This window comes from Gekko japonicus, unplaced genomic scaffold, assembly GCF_001447785.1.
Source record: "Gekko japonicus isolate JY-2015 unplaced genomic scaffold, Gekko_japonicus_V1.1 scaffold1688, whole genome shotgun sequence".
NCBI classification, from domain to species: Eukaryota; Metazoa; Chordata; class Lepidosauria; order Squamata; family Gekkonidae; genus Gekko; species Gekko japonicus.
The window spans coordinates 170,927-190,813 of record NW_015172057.1 but is presented as its reverse complement, the minus strand read 5'-3'; the positions used below and the strand labels follow the sequence as shown (position 1 = coordinate 190,813).

The following is a 19,887-nucleotide window of genomic DNA, read 5'->3' as shown; positions in this document are numbered from 1 at the left end:
CACTCAGATTGTCAGAATGAAAGGCCTGACAGCCAAAGTGTATCGATTCATTAGAGCAGAAAAACTTTACTGTTAGAGATTACCTTTGCTGCTGCCCTGTACCTATCTTTCTAAGAAAAAACAAACACACGATTCTTCAAACAATATTGTAAGTCATTGAGCTCTCACACCTGCTGGCATTTTCTTTCAACAGTCCCTAAAAGGATTCAATGGCTCTCAGGTGTCATTTAAAATCAGAGATCTACATTACTTTTCCAATCTTGCTTGTAGTATTAAAATGCAGCAAAAAATACTGAGAGAACCAGCTTCCGAGACAGAAACAAAGAGTCCGTTGGGAGGCAGGGAAGCTGAACTTTGTATAAAGGATGGGCGTCCCAAGCAATGATCATGTACAAGTCACCAATCAACACATGGCTAATGGCTCTCATTTTCCAGTTTCAGTATCTCAGCTTGTCCAGCCTCTGCGAGCTGAGATAAGAGTCTTTTATAGGCTTCTCTGTTAAGGAAGAAAGGGGGGGGAGTATATAACACTTTAATTAAAATGAATTTAATAGAGCTTGAGAATCAGTCATGTCATTCCAAGACTAAGGTAAAATGATAAAAGAACGAGAACATAATTTCATGTTGGCTTCCACTTTGCATTTGTTTAACCGGGAGTTTCAGCAAGAAAATTATCAACTTGTTCTTGTATCTTCTTAAGTTTATGAAGCTGCAGCTCAGGTATAAGACTACTTCCCTCTTGTATTAGCAATTCAAATCTCTACTTTTTAAAAATAAATGTTACACTAGACCTCGAAGCCATCAACAATTACTTGATTCTTGTGAAGAACTGTGCTTGTACATGAAAGCTTACATCTTGAATCAAATGTTGTTGTTCTTAAAGGTTCCAATGGACTCCAACTTTTTTCTACTTGATTCTCTGTTATTGCTATTATTGTTATAGTTTAAGGATCCCTCTGCCCCCCATTTAAACCCTCTGGAGAATTCTAGGCTCTCTGGGGACAGCACCTCACACACAGAATAAATAATTTGCTTGGGGTTGGGAGAGAATGACATAATGTACCAAGCAGTGACAATTTTGAGGAATATGTGGACAAGACTCAGGCTGCACTGAGATACTGCAAGAAACTAATTAAACAGACCGACGCTCCTGGATACCAACACAGTTTTCTTGCTGTACTCAGGTACTACCTTTACCACTGTAACACCTGAATGCAGACAAATTAACAAATTGTCCCTTTTCACATGCTGCCCCCCCCCCCATCTAAACAGTAATTCAAACCACAGTTTAGCACCCGGCCCTGGGTGGTAGCAGAACTCCAGTGTGCTAAGGCATCATGGGAGACTGCTCAAACCAGGGAAGCATTTAATGTAGCAAGCAAGCCATGTTCATGCAAAAAAACTGATAAACCTCTGTTTAGTTCATTTGTGGTGATGTCTGAACTCAGACCAACAGACAATCTTGGTTTCTTTGAGACAAACACAAACCTGGATTATCCTTGGGTTTGGTTGCTCCCTTCTCCCTTCCCTTAAATGTGGAACAAGGACTGAAAAATTCCTGGCTCTGAAAGAATTCAGAGGAGGTTGTGACATCCCATTGGGGCACTTTGTTTTCTGCCCAACTGATATTCTAACCCACATCTGTGGTCACTTTCAAATCAGGAAGGCCATCCAGATTTGTGTATGAGGAGGGATGGGATTCAAAGACAAACCAGACTTGTTCTTGTCAGAAACAAATGTATGATGTATGAATTAACAACCTTAGTTTGATCTACCAAGCCTCTAGCCAGAGCTATTTTGGAAGTCAGCGTTGGGCCTTAGAATATATTGCAACATAATTGTGAAACGTACAGAACCACCTTCCCTGCCACTTACTACCACAACTACATCCCACATATCTGAAATTTCTAGAAAGGAATACTAGATGACTGATTTTGGGGGATGTTTGAGAATCAGAACATCTAAATTTTGGAAGGAGGCAACATGGCCTTCAGTCCAGCTCATCTCAGATAGGCTGCATATAGATCGTGTTACTGAAAGGTATATGTATCAAACACACCTTCCAATTTCAAACGAGACACAGCTTAATATTGTGAAGTTAGTGCTTATCTGTATGCACATCTGCTGCATAAGTGGACCTCTCTGCTTGGATTAAGCAGATGTGCTTTTACATTGATCTCTATTTCTTTGGCCTTAAAGCTTGTTCTCCGGCAAAGCAAAATGAAGGAAGTCCTTAAATGTTCAACAGCAAGCCTGGCTTTGGCTCCCCGTTTCAGACTTAAAATGTTAGTGTGGTTTCCAAACATGTTAGTCTGGAACATTTTATGTGAAGTTCAAATCATCACGGTCCCTCTGATCAGGCATTTGTGTCAAGCAGCAGAAATAATTTGTTTTATTCATACTTTAATAGCATTGTGAGCCACCTTGAGAACTTTGTTAACAAGCATGAAATACATTTATGAAATATATAAAAATTATTTCAGATTTTGGGTGGGTAGAGTTGTTTTTAAAATGTGTACCAATACTACAAAAGTGCTGCTTATACAAAGAAACAGATTTGGAGTACATATTTATCTCAGAACTCCAATTATACAGCCAAGACTTTCCGTGGCACCTACACATTATGCCAAGAAATCAATAGTTTCATTACTTTTTAAAAATAAAATCTAAATGTATATCCCGGCAGCTGATAATTTGATTATGGAAGCAATGCAAGAGCTGTATATCCTTTCTCTTCATATAATTTTTGAAATTTATATGTTCTTCCTTTCCCATCTCCCCAGCTCAATCTGTTTAGTATTGGGGGCAGGAACAGGACGGTGAAAGAGAATCCTTCCCCAGGAATACACTGTATCAGTGGATGAGCTGATTTGGATCACAAAAACAGGGCATGGAAAATGGGTTAAATTCTCTCTGCTGTCCACAGAGGCCTTTTTTTGGGAAGTAAAGACAAAAAACATCAGATCAGTCATGGATCTCCTGACATAAAATACAAGTTGACCCTTAATAGATTTTAACTTTCGATAAATACTGCATAACAGAAATCCACACTGCAGTTTAAATATGCTCTTTCTGAAGAGACTTCTGTTGTTCGTCATCCAAAAGTAAGAGAAAACCCCGAATGTACCTTTGCGTGATGTTTCTGCCAAGACCTTGTTTGTACTCAGAACTCCTCAGGGCTTCTGTCATAGCAGGAATCAGGTTGATAACTAGGGGCTGGTCCAAGACTGCCACTGCTTCCAAGATGCTGTAAACTTGATTATCATACACAGAAGTGTAATCCTGGATAAACTGCCTGAAGGAAGAAACCAGGGCATTTAGTGAAAGGTTCAAAAACTGCTCCTCAAAAAAACAAACACTACCAAAGAAGTGTGCATTTCTATTTTAAGACAACCTGGAAGCAACACATATGTTAATATCATAGGATGAAGTTTAGAAAATAGAAATAAAAATGAGACTATTATACATTTCAAAAATTGCAAAATCTAACAACAAACCTAGCAAGTTCCTATTGCTTGCAGACCAATTCTCTCAGTGTAATAATGCACTGGAAAAGGGGGTTCACTTTCAAACACTATGCCAAACTGTGCTTAGCATTAACCAGAGCTTACAACTGTGCTTGTAACACATTCTTTCAATCTATTTTTGATTCCCTAAATCATCTAAGTTGCATCCCTGGGTGCCATAATAGGTAAGCAGACCACTTACACAGCATTTCTGTTGGTGCTCTAATACCAAGCCACTAATGACTTAGTGACCCCATGGCTGAATCTAAGCAGAGTCCAAGTTTCCAGGTTCAAGGTCAGGCTGTGTGCTCAACTGCTGGTGTGGTCTAAATTTTCCCCCTTGGAACTTCTCAACTTTGTTATCGGCCACTACTTCTGTCCCTTTTTGACAGCTGGCTCTGCAAACACTAGCAGATACCTTAAAGACTAACAAAATTTGTGGCAAGGTATGAGCTTTCATGCCACAAATTCTGTTAGTCTTTAAGGTGCTACTAGACTCTTGCTCTTCTCTACTGCTACAGGAAGACTAATACGGCTACCTATCTTGATCTATTCGCAGGTACGTGTGTCTTTGTGCTATGAATACTCCATCTGATGGTTTCTGCCCATCAAATGGCTCTTAAAGAAATAGGAAGAAGGTCAAACTTTCCTTTTCAGTTGGTAACACTACTTCCTTTTGGGTTATCAAATACTGGCAGGTGTGGTAAAGGGTAAAGAAATTATGACCTACTAAAAGAAATGAGGAAAGAGCATAAAGGTAGTTCAAATATTAGCTCTTGGGAAATAACAGCCAAGTCCTACTTTGTGGTCATAAATATTTATCATAATTGGAGCTGCCAGGCCTTGAGGGTCCTGTGATGGCAGGCTCCAGCAGTGGGGATGAGTTGAAATGCTGTCACTGTGATGCCTTGATGTCACTTCCAGCCAAAAATCTGGGTGTAGTGTCACTGCTGTAGGAACCCTGCAGAGAGAATCACAGTGGCATCACTTCTGGGTTTTTGGCCAGAAATGACATCAAGGCATTGCGTGACACATTTCCCTTTCCTATTTTCCTCCGCTGTTGATTTGAGCAGTGGCGGGGACCAGGGATGATTGGCAGGAGTCCTCTCACTGGAAGCAGATAAGTGGCATCTCTAATTGCAAGTGACCAAATAGTATCTGCCAATGATGTCGAGCAAGGGCAGGGGAAACGTAGAATGTGATGACATCATATAGGGAAAGTGACATTGTAAACCTTAGTGTTTCAGATACTATGCTAGTGCGCTTTAAAAGTTCATTTGCAGTTCTCCTTTTATGACTGCAATGTGTTTTTTCTAAAAATCCAGTTCTGGGGAACAGCGACACACCAAATGAATGGTTTCCTTTGTTGCTGTCCAAACCTCAGGACGAGCCATTGCCAAGAATGGAAACACTATAAACAATCACAACCAAATTACGTTAGGGGTAATTAGTTGCTTAAAAGAACATGCTTCCTGTCAAATGCCATGCAGTTATTTCAGTGCCAATTGGCCAGTGTTCTAGTTACCTGAACATGGAAGTCAGCTGGGGGGCAGGCTCTCCTCCTGACCTCGTTTGGCAGCTTTCTACGACACACTGCAGAATCTCTGTAGACAGTTTTTTAACTGTTGAGAGACAAATCACACAGAGCCTTCAAACAGACCATTGGGATAGCTATAGGGTTTTTTCCCCCCATTTTGTTTTAGTGGCACAGCCTTACACTCAAAAATAGGTTGTCTTATAAAGTAATGCAGTAAACAACAAAGAATGGTAGTAGTTCTAGGCTACAATTCTATACACATATTGCCCAGGAATAAACCCAGATAACTGAACTAACCTCTTAATACACTTGCATAGCATTGGGCTGTTAGCCATATTTTTAAAACTTGGGGCAAGGGGTGCTTGGGTTCCATGAAAACTTAACAAGGAGGGACAGCGTGAGGCTTGCTTGGGAACGGGATACTTTTACGGGGCAGAAGGTAGGACATCATGGATATACACTGTAACTGAATATCTCCTTTCTGAAACCTGTGAACATGACACTGTCCTCCTTTTCTCAAGGATTCTTCTGGTTATTCAGAAATTTAGGCCAAAGACAAAAATCAGTAGGGAAACTCAATTTCCATAAAAATCAGCCAACCTTCATTCCATAATACAACTATATGCTAGAGTGTAAAATACACAGTGTGCAAGTCTGAATGCATGGCCACATGCAGATTGTGAGCTCCTTACACCAGAGTGATGTCCTTTTCACTTCACAGCAATGGATACAATACATTTTAAGAAGTCCATGTGCTCACCTTGTGGTTCATTAACCAGCACTAGGCATTTCAACACCACAGGAAGCAGCAGCTCAATGTTGCACACGTCAGTGCTCTTGGTCCTCTGAAGTGCTTCAAGACTAAAAGCAAGAACTGATGCCAGGCAAGGAGGAGGAGCATGACCTTTGAACTGGAGGTAATTTTCACTGGCAGGAAATAAAAAAGGCCCAACATTACATTAGTAATGTCTTCTCATATTGTTTACGATAATGACATTTAAACGAGTGCCAATTTAATCTTGTATGCTCACTCTTAAAAATGTAACGAACTAAAATCTATATTTCCTACTTTAGCATCCATCAAAACAGTTATAAAACCCACATACTCTTTGTAAGGGCACCATCTCTTATCTCATCAAACCTTGTTTTTAGTGGAAACAGACAAAATGAAGTCATAGTTGAAGTTTTATACCTCTCCCAACTTTAAAATCAAAACAAATTTTCCCTAATCTTTACCTGTGAAGTATTTAAATGTCAAAAGATTTATTCCCTCCTTTGCTGGACATTACCTGATGACCTGCAGAGTGGCTTTGTACAGATGCGAGAATCCTGGGATGGTGACAGAACGGGATATTGCCAGCAAAATAGGGTGTTGCCAGGCTTGAGAAGCCGGTGGTGAAGAAGGAAGAAATCGCCCAAAATATTGCTGAATAATGTTCCCAAGCAACTGGTTCAAGTATGCTCCTTGGGTCTGGGACTGGCAACATATGAAGGACAATCCCTACAAAAGAGAATTCAAAAGCAGAAACCAACAAAACAAGAATTTAAGTAGTACTAAAAATATCAAGTGACCCATTAAGAGGAATATGACTAGTTGTTTTTAAAAAAAATCCTGAAAAAGGTAAACACAGGGCAGAATCTTTTTAAAGGATCCTCAAGATGATCCTAGAAATGTAAGAACAAATGCTTATCATGCTAGATCAGAAAAGAAAATATGTGGCTTGAATGACAATTTGTGCAGTTCTTGGTCTGTATAATGGAAAATGCACAAACTGGGTCTAAATAGTTCCTAGAAGCAGCAAAAACAAAATACACATGAAAAGAAACGCAGACTGACTGTAGCAAGCTTTTCTAGGGACTGCAATTCCTCTGAGACCAGTGTGGCCTCAATTAAGGGGATTAGTGCTCTACTAATTAGCCTCCTGACATTAAAGGAATTATTTTTCTAGTATTTATCTTTCAGATTCCTAAAACAGTCCTCAAATCCAAGTAACCTGGAAACCTGCTGCAAAACACCCCAATATTTTGTATGTTTAAAACCATAAGCGAGAGCGCTTCATCATTAAAATTTAGACATAAAACTCCTTTGATTAGCTGTGCTTTTGGATGCAAAAATGTCCCTTTCCCTAAAACTACTGTATGAGTATATTTATTGCATATCATTACAGATAGTTCAATACTTTCACCTGGAATCTGTTCAGTATTCATTTTAGGGCCCCCCCATTTTACATGAAGCTCTTTTTGAGCTAGAGTTAAGGCAGTTTTCTGTTCGTGACTTCTTGTTTGTTCTATGCATTTTCCCCCTTCCTATCTGTATAAACAGATTTCTTTGAGTGCACTTCCCAAGATTGACAGGAAGGAAGGTAAATCATGAGTCTGCTGTCATAAGGGGTCATTACTGGAGAATTGACAAAGACAGTTACTTGGAATTCACACTAGCAAAATGGTCAAGCATCAGCAACAAAGGAAAAATACCCTGGCAGGCCCATGCAGCAGTAGAAGCACACTTTAACAAATAGATAAAATATTCTAATTGAACACAGCTTCACCAATCAATAACAAAACTGTTCATATATTTAAAAGAATCCAAAAAAAGTATGAGTTTTGTTTACCAACAATGGCAGCACTGTGGAATTAAGAGTTCCAGAAACACGCCAGTGGCATTAACAGCAACAGTCCAAGTACGTGGACTGCGTGTAATGTTAATCCAGTTTATTTTCGGCCCTGCATTGGAATAGTTACAGCTGCCATCTTTTTACAAAACGGATTTCAGACCCTGGCTCTGTGTAGTTTGTCATCAGTAACTGTGACCTCTGCTGAGAGACAGCACCAAGTGATTGTTGTGCATTCCATGATGAACAGCTAACTGCAAGTAGCTGTGAACACTGGAAAGGCACCTCTTAGTATTGAGAGAAAATGCTCATGGGGGTGTATTTGCTTTTTAAAGCTTATGCAAATGGATATTTACAAGAGAGGACCTCTCCCACCAGAGGACCACAGTTGTGTTTGACCCTGAATGGTGTTGGTGAGGTGAGGAGAAGCATAGATTGTTGGATTTTTAAAATCTTATTTTGTGTCATTGTTTCAATGGCTTTGGGGAAATCTATGGATTCATCTAAAGGAGCCCAGAAACTGGTGTGTCAACTGGAATATTAACTCTGTCAATGGAGTTAAGAGAAGCAGTTGCTGGATTCCATGAGAACCAGATTACACAGGACTGGATTCCACACATAAGAGGGAACAGACTTCCCTCCTCCCCCCTTTACTGTTTGCATGCACAATCATGTTATTCAGGAGTACTTTCCCTTGAACTCTAGGCTGAAGCTTGTCATTGAAAAGCCCCAGAAAGTACTGCTGATTGCTGACCAAGCATGAAGACTGACACACACACACCAGACAAAACCTGCAACTCTGACGAACGGGAAGACCAAGCTCATGACTGATAAGAAGAGCTCGGACCATCATGCTGTTTTGGGATATTGAGAAGATGTTATGAATATGAGGTTCTGACACCTGCAACTCTGACGAACAGGAAGACCAGCCTCATGACTGATAAGAAGAGCTCGGACCAGCATGCTGTTTTGGGATACTGAGAAGATGTTATGAATATGAGGTTCTGCCGTACCTTGGGTGCCAAAGTGAACAATAAATGAGGGAACAATTAACTCATGCCTCCACCTCCAGCTCTGAGGAGTGGGATGCCACAATGGTACTGCCCCTGCACAGGGAAATGCAGAAAAGTCCAAGAGAAAGGCAGGCTTGGAAGCAGCCTTTCTGTTTAGGGTCTGTCTGCTTTGAAGCTATCTTGAGACCTCCAAAGGCCTGTTCTCCTCACTCTGCCATCCCTTCCTCCTAAGGCTCATGCGTTTGAAGGCTGAAAGGCCCACAAGCCTGTGAAAGTTCTGTCTCTTTGGCCTTCCTGGATCCTTGGGTAGATAGCTATGAAACTGCATTAACTTGCTTACATGGAAACTGAGCTAAATCTAGAAGGGTGGTAGGGTGACAATGGTTTAATGTTTAGATTTAGATTGGCTTATATGCATTGTTTGCTCTCATGTTTGCAACCTTTTCTTTAGAAATTTATTCTATTTGCTCATGCTTAGGACTGCCTGTATCTGTTTGCATGCTTTTTCATATATATTCCTGTATCATACATCTGATTCAATTTGATTTTGTAGTGTAGTACAGTAATGCTTTCCAATAAACTACTTAATTCGTATCAATAACATTTTGGAATCTGCATCTTCATATTGACAGTTGCATACTGATTGTGGTGATAAGAACCTGTACAAAAAGAGGTCTCCTTTTTAAAGGTACCGAATTAGCATCGGTGCATTGGTCGAGAATCATGACTGTTAGGGGAAACACGAATGAGTTTGGAAGGCAAGAGAGACTGTGAGGAAAGTGTGACTATTAGTGGAACACATGCGCTGTAATCTTAATTGGTCAGGGTCATGGTAGGCTATAATGTTCTGCCTGGACTTTTAAATTGTTCCTCTGCAGTTGTTTGGGCAATCTGAAGGCTGTGCAAAGTCTTTGGGTTTTAAATTTCTGTAGACTACTTGCTTGGGCAGGATATAAGACTGTTTCTTGTGTCTTTTGCCCTACAGTTTGCCTAGGGAGATGCAGGAAATCAGTTCTTGTGATTCTTAAACTGGGATATCGAATTGGACAGGACTTTCACAATTTTTAAATTTGTAATTTCATTTATACCCCCCTTTATCCACAATGGGGACCCAAAATAGCTTACATCATGATCCTCTCCTCTATTTTTTTCCTTGCAACAACCCTGTGACGTATGTTAGGAGAAAAGTGTGACTGGTCCAAAGTCACCCAATGAACTTGCATGAGAGAGTAGTAACTTGAACCTGCGTCTCCCAGATCCTAGTCTGAAGCTGTAACCACTGTACCATGTTGCCTTTTGTGGAGATGCTGCTGTTGACTATATGCAAGCAGCTGGGTCTTGCTAAGTCATGCAAGTCACATGGTTGCCAGTTGTCTGGTGGTTGCTGTCGGGCGTAGCCCTGAAGTCCTTCCTCAAGGCCAAATATCCCTGGAAAGGCCCTTGGCCCTTGTCCTTCCTTTGACTGACAGAAACCAAGGCTTGAAGCCTGGCTATACTGTTGTGATTCCTTAGCAAACCGCATAACAGCCACCAAGGGCATTTGTTTTTTAAAGCTACAGGAGCAGCTTCTATTATTTTGAAGGGGTTTAATGCCCCATTTTTTTCCTTTTAGTTTCAGATTTTTCTGCAAACCTGGGGCTTTTCTAACGTTTTTAGTAAGCTCACTCTTGTCTGCCAATGGTCCCAATCTCTGAATTCAAGTATCCACAGATGGGACCATGTTGAGAATTAGATATATCAGCCTTAGTTCTTATCAGTCTTTCCTCTTCCTTCCCTTCACATTGTTGTATCTATCCCAAACCTCATGTGGCCAGACTAGTATTTTTGTGTGTGTGTGTGTTGCTCCTAAAAGCATTATATACTGTTAGGATTTTCAAAATTTAAATAATTTATATGCTTCCCGGTTGAGAGATGCATCATTTTGGATGGTGGAGGCATGTTTTGAAGGGAACAAAAGTGGACACAGTCCTTTTCAAATGTTGCAATAGGTGCTTCAAACAAGGGTATAAGTCTAACTGTATTCAGTGCTGGCATATGCCTAGCAGTTACCATGACAGACCTTTGGGGGGAAAATACTATTTTCAGGTTTCCAGTATTCCCAAAGTATATAGCTAACTTTTAAAAACATCTTACAGACTACCCAACAACTATACTTGTAAATAATGGCATATTCATAGTAATCTTTATTATGACATGCCATCCATCACAGAGCTATTTCCAAGGTCACCACAACCCTGGATTTAATTGCTACCCTGTAGCTGTATGCTACCCTGTAGCAAACACAAGCTATGTACCTATCCAGATATCTATGCTGAAGCCTCCACATTTTAAGGAAAAGAGCAAAAGAAAATCTCATATTTAAAAATACTGAAAAAATACATCTGCAACTTCTACCACTTCTACAACATCTGCCAAGTTATAGCACACTCTAAGTAAAATGGGGGAAATAACCATTCAACATATATTTCTGTTTTTACTATACGATTGTGCTATTCTCTCATTCTCTCTTCGTGTAGAAAATACTTTTGTTTGATCTCAATAACTCCCTTAAGCAAAGTTCCAGCAAAAATTAATTAGATGTCAGCTCTTTCATATCAGTAAGGAATACCAGGCAGCAAGTTGCTTTAGGACCTCAGGACCTCATATTGTAAAAATGCCTAGAGGACAGATATATTTGAACAACAACTGAAATCCATGAAGCTGTGGTCCATCACTGGGACATTTAAGCTCAAAAATAAATACGTAAAACTCCATTACCAGGCATTAGTTTTCCAAAGGGTCACTTTGTTCACTGGAAACTATACACGCACAAACACACATACACATGTGCACCCACCTGAAGAAAAAGAGGAAGATTCTCCCGAATGGCAGACAGCATCGCTGCAGGTAGCCCTTTGTCTTGCTGTAACACAGCATGAAGCATTATATACTGTTAGGATTTTCAAAATTTAAATAATTTATATGCTTCCCGGTTGAGAGATGCATCATTTTGGATGGTGGAGGCATGTTTTGAAGGGAACAAAAGTGGACACAGTCCTTTTCAAATGTTGCAATAGGTGCTTCAAACAAGGGTGTAAGTCTAACTGTATTCAGTGCTGGCATATGCCTAGCAGTTACCATGACAGACCTTTGGGGGGAAAATACTATTTTCAGGTTTCCAGTATTCCCAAAGTATATAGCTAACTTTTAAAAACATCTTACAGACTACCCAACAACTATACTTGTAAATAATGGCATATTCATATTAATCTTTATTATGACATGCCATCCATCACAGAGCTATTTCCAAGGTCACCACAACCCTGGATTTAATTGCTACCCTGTAGCTGTATGCTACCCTGTAGCAAACACAAGCTATGTACCTATCCAGATATCTATGCTGAAGCCTCCACATTTTAAGGAAAGGAGCAAAAGAAAATCTCATATTTAAAAATACTGAAAAAATACATCTGCAACTTCTACCACTTCTACAACATCTGCCAAGTTATAGCACACTCTAAGTAAAATGGGGGAAATAACCATTCAACATATATTTCTGTTTTTACTATACGATTGTGCTATTCTCTCATTCTCTCTTCGTGTAGAAAATACTTTTGTTTGATCTCAATAACTCCCTTAAGCAAAGTTCCAGCAAAAATTAATTAGATGTCAGCTCTTTCATATCAGTAAGGAATACCAGGCAGCAAGTTGCTTTAGGACCTCAGGACCTCATATTGTAAAAATGCCTAGAGGACAGATATATTTGAACAACAACTGAAATCCATGAAGCTGTGGTCCATCACTGGGACATGTAAGCTCAAAAATAAATACGTAAAACTCCACTACCAGGCATTAGTTTTCCAAAGGGTCACTTTGTTCACTGGAAACTATACACGCACAAACACACATACACATGTGCACCCACCTGAAGAAAGAGAGGAAGATTCTCCCGAATGGCAGACAACATCGCTGCAGGCAGCCCTTTGTCTTGCTGTAACACAGCATGTGGCAAAAGCAAGCAATCTATTATGCGGAACAAGAGTGGTTGAGCTTTGGAAGTAGCCAGTATGGGTGCCCAAGACTTCACAAGACATCCTATTAAATAAAATTAAAGAGACCCAAAAGATAAAATTGCAGGTGAAAGGAAGGAAGGAATGTAAACAAGCATTCTGTTAGGTGGCAATGACTGGTAGCTATAGCAACCAAGTTGTCCCACTTTCATATAGCTTGCTTAGTCAACTTGGAGATAGTATAGCAAAATGAGAACTAAGTTAACAGATAACCGACATCTCAGTTCCAGAGATACAGTTTTTCAAAAGAGTAATTTCATTGTTGAATGGTAATCATACCCATTAGATGCTCGAACTACAATATATATATGTTGCATGATACCACACACAATGTTCCTTCAATCTGCTAGACCATAGTGCTCGTCCATAAAATTTTCAGTCTATCCCAGAAATGGTTCCATCAGTATGTACTGGGCCAAGCATATATAGTTGGGATCAAGGATGTTTCTCTCAGGGCATCTACAATGGCTTTGATTCTATGTCTTCTCTCATTTGTGCTAGGCCCTTTTCTCCTGCAATCCTCCATTGCCGTGCATTCGGTACTGGCATTTCTTTAAGAGCTTTGACAGTGTTTTAAGACTGAATATATTAGCTGTTTATTAGAGTATCAATTCTGAGTGGTAACAAAAATTGTTTCCAAAATACTGAGACAAACAGAAAAGGCACAATCTGGAAAGAATCAGTCACGACCAAATTTCTCTGAAATCAAGCCACATGGCCATATATTTGCAATTTCCTCTCAATCCAGGGCTTTCAACTGGACTAAGATATGTTGAAATATATGCTGGATTGTGCTCAAGGGGTACATTTCAGAATCAAATAAACACGTTATGACTAACCCCTGTATCTCCCCAACTGTCTGGCAGATTTTTCATGCCAAAACTTCAGTTTCCCTCGGTGTCTGAGTCACCTTACAGTAGCATGTATATCTTCTCTTTCCCTTTTATATAAACTCGAAACTGTCCCACCATTTGTTTAGATATTGGTTTAGGCTTTAGACCCAGTACAGGAACTTGAGGAAAAGACAGGAGCTGTCCTGTTTTATAAAACCTTATAAAATGGCGCGTGAGGCAAATTAACTTTCAAAAACAGAATAAACATTTTATTAAACAGGCAGGAAATATATGTATATTAGGAATAGTCAAGGTTTTGAGATTGTGGAGGTAAAAACTTTCTAATACATAAAGCTGAATTTTTAGAACATTCAAGAGAGTGTATTTGTAGTTTTGTTTCAAGGTTTTATATTTCTTTCCTTGAGAGGTGCTTTGTTTAGTATATTTCAGCACTAACACAGTTCTTATTGGTGTTTCGTCTGGAGACAAACATAAAAGCATTTGCTTAAAGTTTCTAGATTTCTTCCTTCAGAGTTCTAGGTTTCCCTTTAGAGCTGTTCACTAACTCCTGAGGTGTCTAAACTTCTCCCCTTTATCACAGATCAGGGTTCTCTTCCCAACCCCTTCCACTGGCAGCAAGTTATTCTCCTTGTCCTAATAAGCAATAACCCCTTTTACTATTTGGTTTGTATGGGAGTTCACTCTCCAGTATCCTTTGTCTGTATAAGGCTGTTCTGACTGAGAATCTAAATTCTCCCTCAGAGCAGTTTTAATATATTTAAGACAATGCTGTTTCTCTTCTCTCTGTAGAGGTACTTTTCTGACTATTGCCTGTCAGAAAACACTGACTCCCAAATGTCTCTTCCTTCAGAAGCCATACTCTCTGGCTACTGATCCAGATGTTTGTTTGAAAACTAAGACCAAAAGGCAAAAGACAAAAAGGCCAATCAGACAGCAAGTAGAGCAGCCAATCACATAAGCTCTTTTCTCCAGGGAAGATTTACTCATGAAATCTCTGACACAAGCAGCATTTTAAAAAGCCTGCTTTCTGTGCAATCTGGCAAACACGTGAGTTACTTTAGGCTGTAGTTTCAAATAATGAAAAAAGATCCACATTTCATATAACCTAATTAATGTTGTGGAGTGGAAAAACAGGTAACACAGAAAGAGCCCATATACTTAGCAATAACTTCCAACAGTACTGTCTCCCTTGTTTTCTTCACATATTCCATGAGAGGAAAAACTACTCTATTTGACACCCAACTACTGAGGTCCAATTTCATAAGTTAAAGACACTATTACAAAACAATGTAAAAGGACCCCATCTGAAAAAAGAAAACATATTAATTTGCTTCCTTTGTCCAAAACCAATCTTGGCACCTATTACATATGTTCTAAATTAAATAAAACAATTATATACAACCTAATTTTACCAGTTGAGAGGAATTATAATTACATTGTATGTAATAAGACCAGTGGAGTACAGTTACAATGCCCCATCTCAAAAGCTCATTTACATAACCACAGCGTACTTATACAGCTAAACCAATAAAGCTACAGTTGAGAACCCCCTCTAATGGTTACCAGCAGCCATTCCCAAGGCCAGAGGAAAAAAGAACAATGACGCACACCCTTCCATCACACCTGGACTTAGACCTCACTGAGAATGGCTCCTCTGAGGTCCTTTTATTATTTTTTATTCACAACAGTATTTTAAATGACTGTAAGATGCTTCTGGAGTCACTCTTTGGCTGAAAAGCAAGGTAAAATGCAGTCAATACTGAATATGACACAGAAGCAACAAGTTCTTAAAAACCTCTGTGGAAGTACTATTGATTTGGTACATAAATTTATGAAAACATGATGAACACTGGCTGTAATTACCCATGAATCTGTAGGTGAGATGAAGTCCTTCAGCAGGGCCTTTCTTCATCAAGTAGGGTTTTATATATTTTAATACATCACCCAGATATTCTAGTGCCTTTGTTACCATAGAAGATTTTTCATCTAACATTTGAAGCCCATCATAATATTTACCAACAGCCTGAAAGAATTAAAACAGGTAGTAAAAGGTGTCAGGTTGGAGAATGTTGAATGAGTCCTAATTAATGCTGTTGAAATTTGGCAACGAGAGGGCTCTTCACTTTAGAGATCCAAAAATAATTAATTTCCAAGATTCCCTTAACCTTTATATTTTATAAGAGTTATTATACCTTAATAAACTGAAAAACAGCATTCTTTGGATCTTGTTTGTAGACTGACTCATCAACATGAGCCTTTAAGAAGACAGCTCCAACTTCTGGGAGTTTAAGTACCAATCTTGTGAGTTCAGTCAGTTGCTCCATATACACTTTATCTATTTATATCAAGAGAATATGGCAGTTATTGGTATGGGTTAACAGCAAGCTTTTCCCCCAGTAAGTATGAAGCATCCTCCCAACTGCAGAATTTTTAAAAAATGCACAGAAAATTAGTAAAGACTCTCAAAAGCCATGTTTTTATTTCCCATTCATAAAAATTCCATTAAGATCTATAATCTAACACATCTCCTTTGTTCCTGGCTTCTAGGCAACTCTATTTCCAGCCTTTCATAAGTGAATACATGAACCAGCACACATCTGTACTGCTGCTGCTGTTATACTACTGGACTTATGCAAACCGGCTGTTCTAATGCTCCTGTAGATATACAAACATTACTTAGTGGGAGGTCTAGCTACCCTTTAATGCGTTTTCTCCAGTTTCACAACTAGGATAGTTGAAGTGTGGATTTCCTCCAGTTTTTCAATTCCTAATTGTAGGTTTTTTGTGAGGGCTAATCAACCTTAGGGGTTTAACAAGCCGGGGGGGGGGACCCCAGGAAATTCACAAGGGGAATTCTATCCTCCCCCTTCACTGGGATGACCACACACTGGCTAGCCAACCCACCTGCACTGCTGCACCAACAGCTGCCTGGCTCATATGACAGAGGGAAGGCAGAGGCTCCCCTCTGTCTTCTCTTCTCACCTGCCTGCCTAGCTCATGTAGCTATGGCTCCAGCTCCTCCATCCTTTTCAAAAGCCATTTGAAATCCCAACTCTTATAGTGGGCTGTACAGTTTGATTGGTGTGGTCTCTACCCCAACCTCCACTTGACAGACAGACCCTAGGTGGCTTTTGACAACAGTAACTCCAAGGCTTGAAGTAAACAGGAAAAACAACAACTTTTATTAACTTTCTTGGATGGCACGAGTTTGTTCAGTAAAGAGGCTTGAAACTGTACATGTAAAATACACAGCATTTGCTGAGCTCACAAAGTTATAACGATTCAGTTAACAAGGTGAGGTGAGTCTTCAGCTTTTCCCCAACCTTAGGAGTCTCACAGTATAAGTGTGAACTCCTTTTGGAAATTCCAATTACTTAGCCTGCTACCCCTGAAAACGAGGCGCTTATTTTAAGCACTGACTGAAATTAGCTGGCTTTATCCCAAAAACCAGCCTCTATTACAAAATCTCTTGAGAAATGTTTTCTTACCTATTCCTCTGAAGGCACAAACCCTATCTGAAAACAAACTGTTTTAGCCTGCTTACTCTCAAACCAGTCTCTGAGACTGGGTCTCCCCACTCTCACTCTCTAACGTTTCAGACCCTATCTGCCAAGACCTGATAGTACGACAGATTTTTTTCTTTTCCGTCCCACCCATCTGGCTCCTTCAGCCACCCATGGGTTCTGATTAGCAGCTATCTGATCTGTGCACACACAAAACCAGGCCCATAGCCATGGGGAGCGTCTGAGGCAACATCCACTGCCAAATTAGCCCTGCCCCTCACTGCCAATCCCTCCCAAGCCCACATGAGCTGCCGCCTCTCTGTTTGCAGTCCGACTGGGCTTCGCTGGTGTCTGGTTCTCCCAAGTGAAGTAGTGAGGGGCAGGAGGCACAGGTGGACCATTCTCAGCTGGCTGTGCAAGTGCAGTGAGGTGCCGGGGCGGGCCATTGTCTACTGTCTGCGCAGGCCCACCCAGGTCCTGCTGCAACCACTTTGTCTCGGCTTCCTTTCCCCCTCTCACCCAGTTCTGCTCAGGAAGCCCTACTATGGCTAGGTGGGTGGGTAGGCAGGGCAAGCTGGTTGGCAGCTTGGGAGGAGCCTGCTCTGTGCTGAGACTGAGGGGCAGGCAGGGAAGCTTAGGGAGCTGTGGTGAAAGAGGCACTGGCTGGGGGGGAGGGGCTGGCATTGTGATGGGAAGAAGGACATAGCTGTCAGCTGCTCGACACACGGAACCGGTTCAAGGGCAGGGAGAGGCGAGGAAGCTTACTAGGAAGGCTGTGCATTCGTGTGTTTATTCACATGCAAACTGCACAGCCGGGTAGGATCCTGGCTCTCGCCAAAGAATGCACCAGGTGTTCGCCCAGTCCTTTGACTTCTTTCTTTCAAGCTGCTCCTCAACAAGCATTCCAGGCATTGCAAAAGAAGTCTCATGGTTGCGAATGGGCAGATCGTGGGTGCTTGGATTTTTTTTACTGGGCCCTGTGAATGGGATCAAACAGGCTGGCAATCTAATTCTCTTCCGTGCCTTTTCCCTTCTTCCAGTTCTGAGTTTTGGCTTATTTTGGAGGGATTCAGCAGTGACGTAGGCATGTGCCCCCTCCATGCCCCGCCAAATTTTCCAGCTATGGGCCTGCACTAAATAACACTGTGTCAACTATTGAACAAATTATTGTGCGTTTCCATAACAGAGCTAAAAACTATTTATTTTTATTATTTTCCTGATCTCCTTTCTTTGGATTCCGCTCCCCTGCTTTCTGTGTGTGCAAATAAAACAACAACAAAAACACAAAATATTATCTCTCAAGAGAGTAAAAACTGATTTTCCCCTTGTTTGTGGAAGCGATTTTTCCTTATTTAACTTGGGCTCTGACTTTATACAAGAAAAGATTTCCCCCCCCCCTCAGAAATACAGCTTGGCAATATTTTCATTCTTGGCTTCAAAAAAACCCCCAAGCACTTACATGAAAAAAGAAACAAGGAAATTCATCATTTACAGACTAGATTTAACATCAAGGAAGAACCAGTATAAAGACATAAAATTGGTAATTATGCAGAAGGAAAAGGGAAAAAAAATAAAAGCACATTTTGCATGTAGTTGAAAGAGTCCCCCCCCAAAAAAAATATGTAAAAAAATTGCGATTGAAAGTTTTTAAATAAACATACTTACGAGCTGTTTGGTCAGTGTTTGCCCTGGCCAAAGGATCAGTAGGCTGATTAATAAACATTTGCAAAGTACAGCGAAACCATGACCGTACCAACCATGCTTGGTAGGATGTATGACCCATACCAGTAAGCGCTTCAGCCAATGCACTGCAAGAATGAAATATTGTTTTTGAAGCAATTAGGTAAATATAAAAAAGGCTCCCCTTGTGATTTGTATTCTTGCGTTTAATTTTTTATATACAACTGGCCCCATGCCATCTTCTGGTTCATGTTCTGGATCCACAGTGGCACGGAACATGATGCCCTTTGTTCAAAATTGTCTGCTGAATACATGTAATTTAGATACTACATTTCTCGCCAGTGGGGATGCAAAGAAGCTTATATCGCTTTCGCTCCCTCCGTTTTGTCCCTCCCACAGCAGCCCTTTGATGGAGGTGAGGCTGAGAGCACACGACTGGTCCAAGGTCACCCAGCAAGCTTCCATGCCAGAGGGATGATCCCTGGTCCAGCACTCTAACCACTGCAACCATGTTGCCTCTCACGCTGGCTGACAGTACAGCCAAGCACCGCTGCGGTCAACCAGTCATTTCTCACTTCATGCCTAGCACTTACACATCTAATCTGATCTGTAGGACAGCTGACACAGTCTAAAAGCTTCTCTGCATGGGTGAAGGTTAAGAAAATGAAACAAGAAAACACCTTGTGACATAAAAGTTCACGGAAAAGCCAGGAGGCAGTATCTAACAGGATTTATAGTTGCTGAAGTGCTGGGGAGGCCAGAAAAGTGCCCACGTCCACTCAGGAACTTCCCTTTGCACCAATGTTCCCTCTAAGCTGTGTAATCTGATCTGCAGGACAGCTGACACAGTCTAAAAGCTTCTCTGCATGGGTGAAGGTTAAGAAAATGAAACAAGAAAACACCTTGTGACATAAAAGTTCACGGAAAAGCCCGGAGGCAGTACCTAACAGGATTTATAGTTGCTGAAGTGCTGGGGACGCCAGAAAAGTGCCCATGTCCACTCAGGAACTTCCCTTTGCACTCTACCTTAACTCAATTAAGCTAAAGAAAATAGAGATAGTTCTCTTGCTGTTTAAGATACATACCAGACGGATATGATAAAGAACCATCTGTAAATACTAAATTGTGTATAA

The 19,887-nt window shown here is 40.6% G+C and overlaps 1 protein-coding gene across 1 annotated transcript in view; it reads right to left on the bottom strand.

Annotated features, from left to right (window-relative positions):
* Positions 1 to 343: 343 nt before the first annotated feature.
* Positions 344 to 19,887, bottom strand: part of MMS22L (MMS22 like, DNA repair protein) — a 138,959-nt gene continuing 119,415 nt past the window's right edge. The window contains exons 16-24 of the mRNA XM_015420755.1: positions 18,740 to 18,882; positions 15,764 to 15,906; positions 15,435 to 15,594; positions 12,573 to 12,742; positions 6,333 to 6,544; positions 5,804 to 5,970; positions 5,032 to 5,128; positions 3,128 to 3,295; positions 344 to 496 (exon numbers count right to left, since the gene is read on the bottom strand). Of these exons, the coding sequence (XP_015276241.1) occupies positions 415 to 496; positions 3,128 to 3,295; positions 5,032 to 5,128; positions 5,804 to 5,970; positions 6,333 to 6,544; positions 12,573 to 12,742; positions 15,435 to 15,594; positions 15,764 to 15,906; positions 18,740 to 18,882 (1,342 nt within the window). The 3' untranslated portion in view covers positions 344 to 414. The remainder of the gene's footprint in view (positions 497 to 3,127; positions 3,296 to 5,031; positions 5,129 to 5,803; positions 5,971 to 6,332; positions 6,545 to 12,572; positions 12,743 to 15,434; positions 15,595 to 15,763; positions 15,907 to 18,739; positions 18,883 to 19,887) is intronic.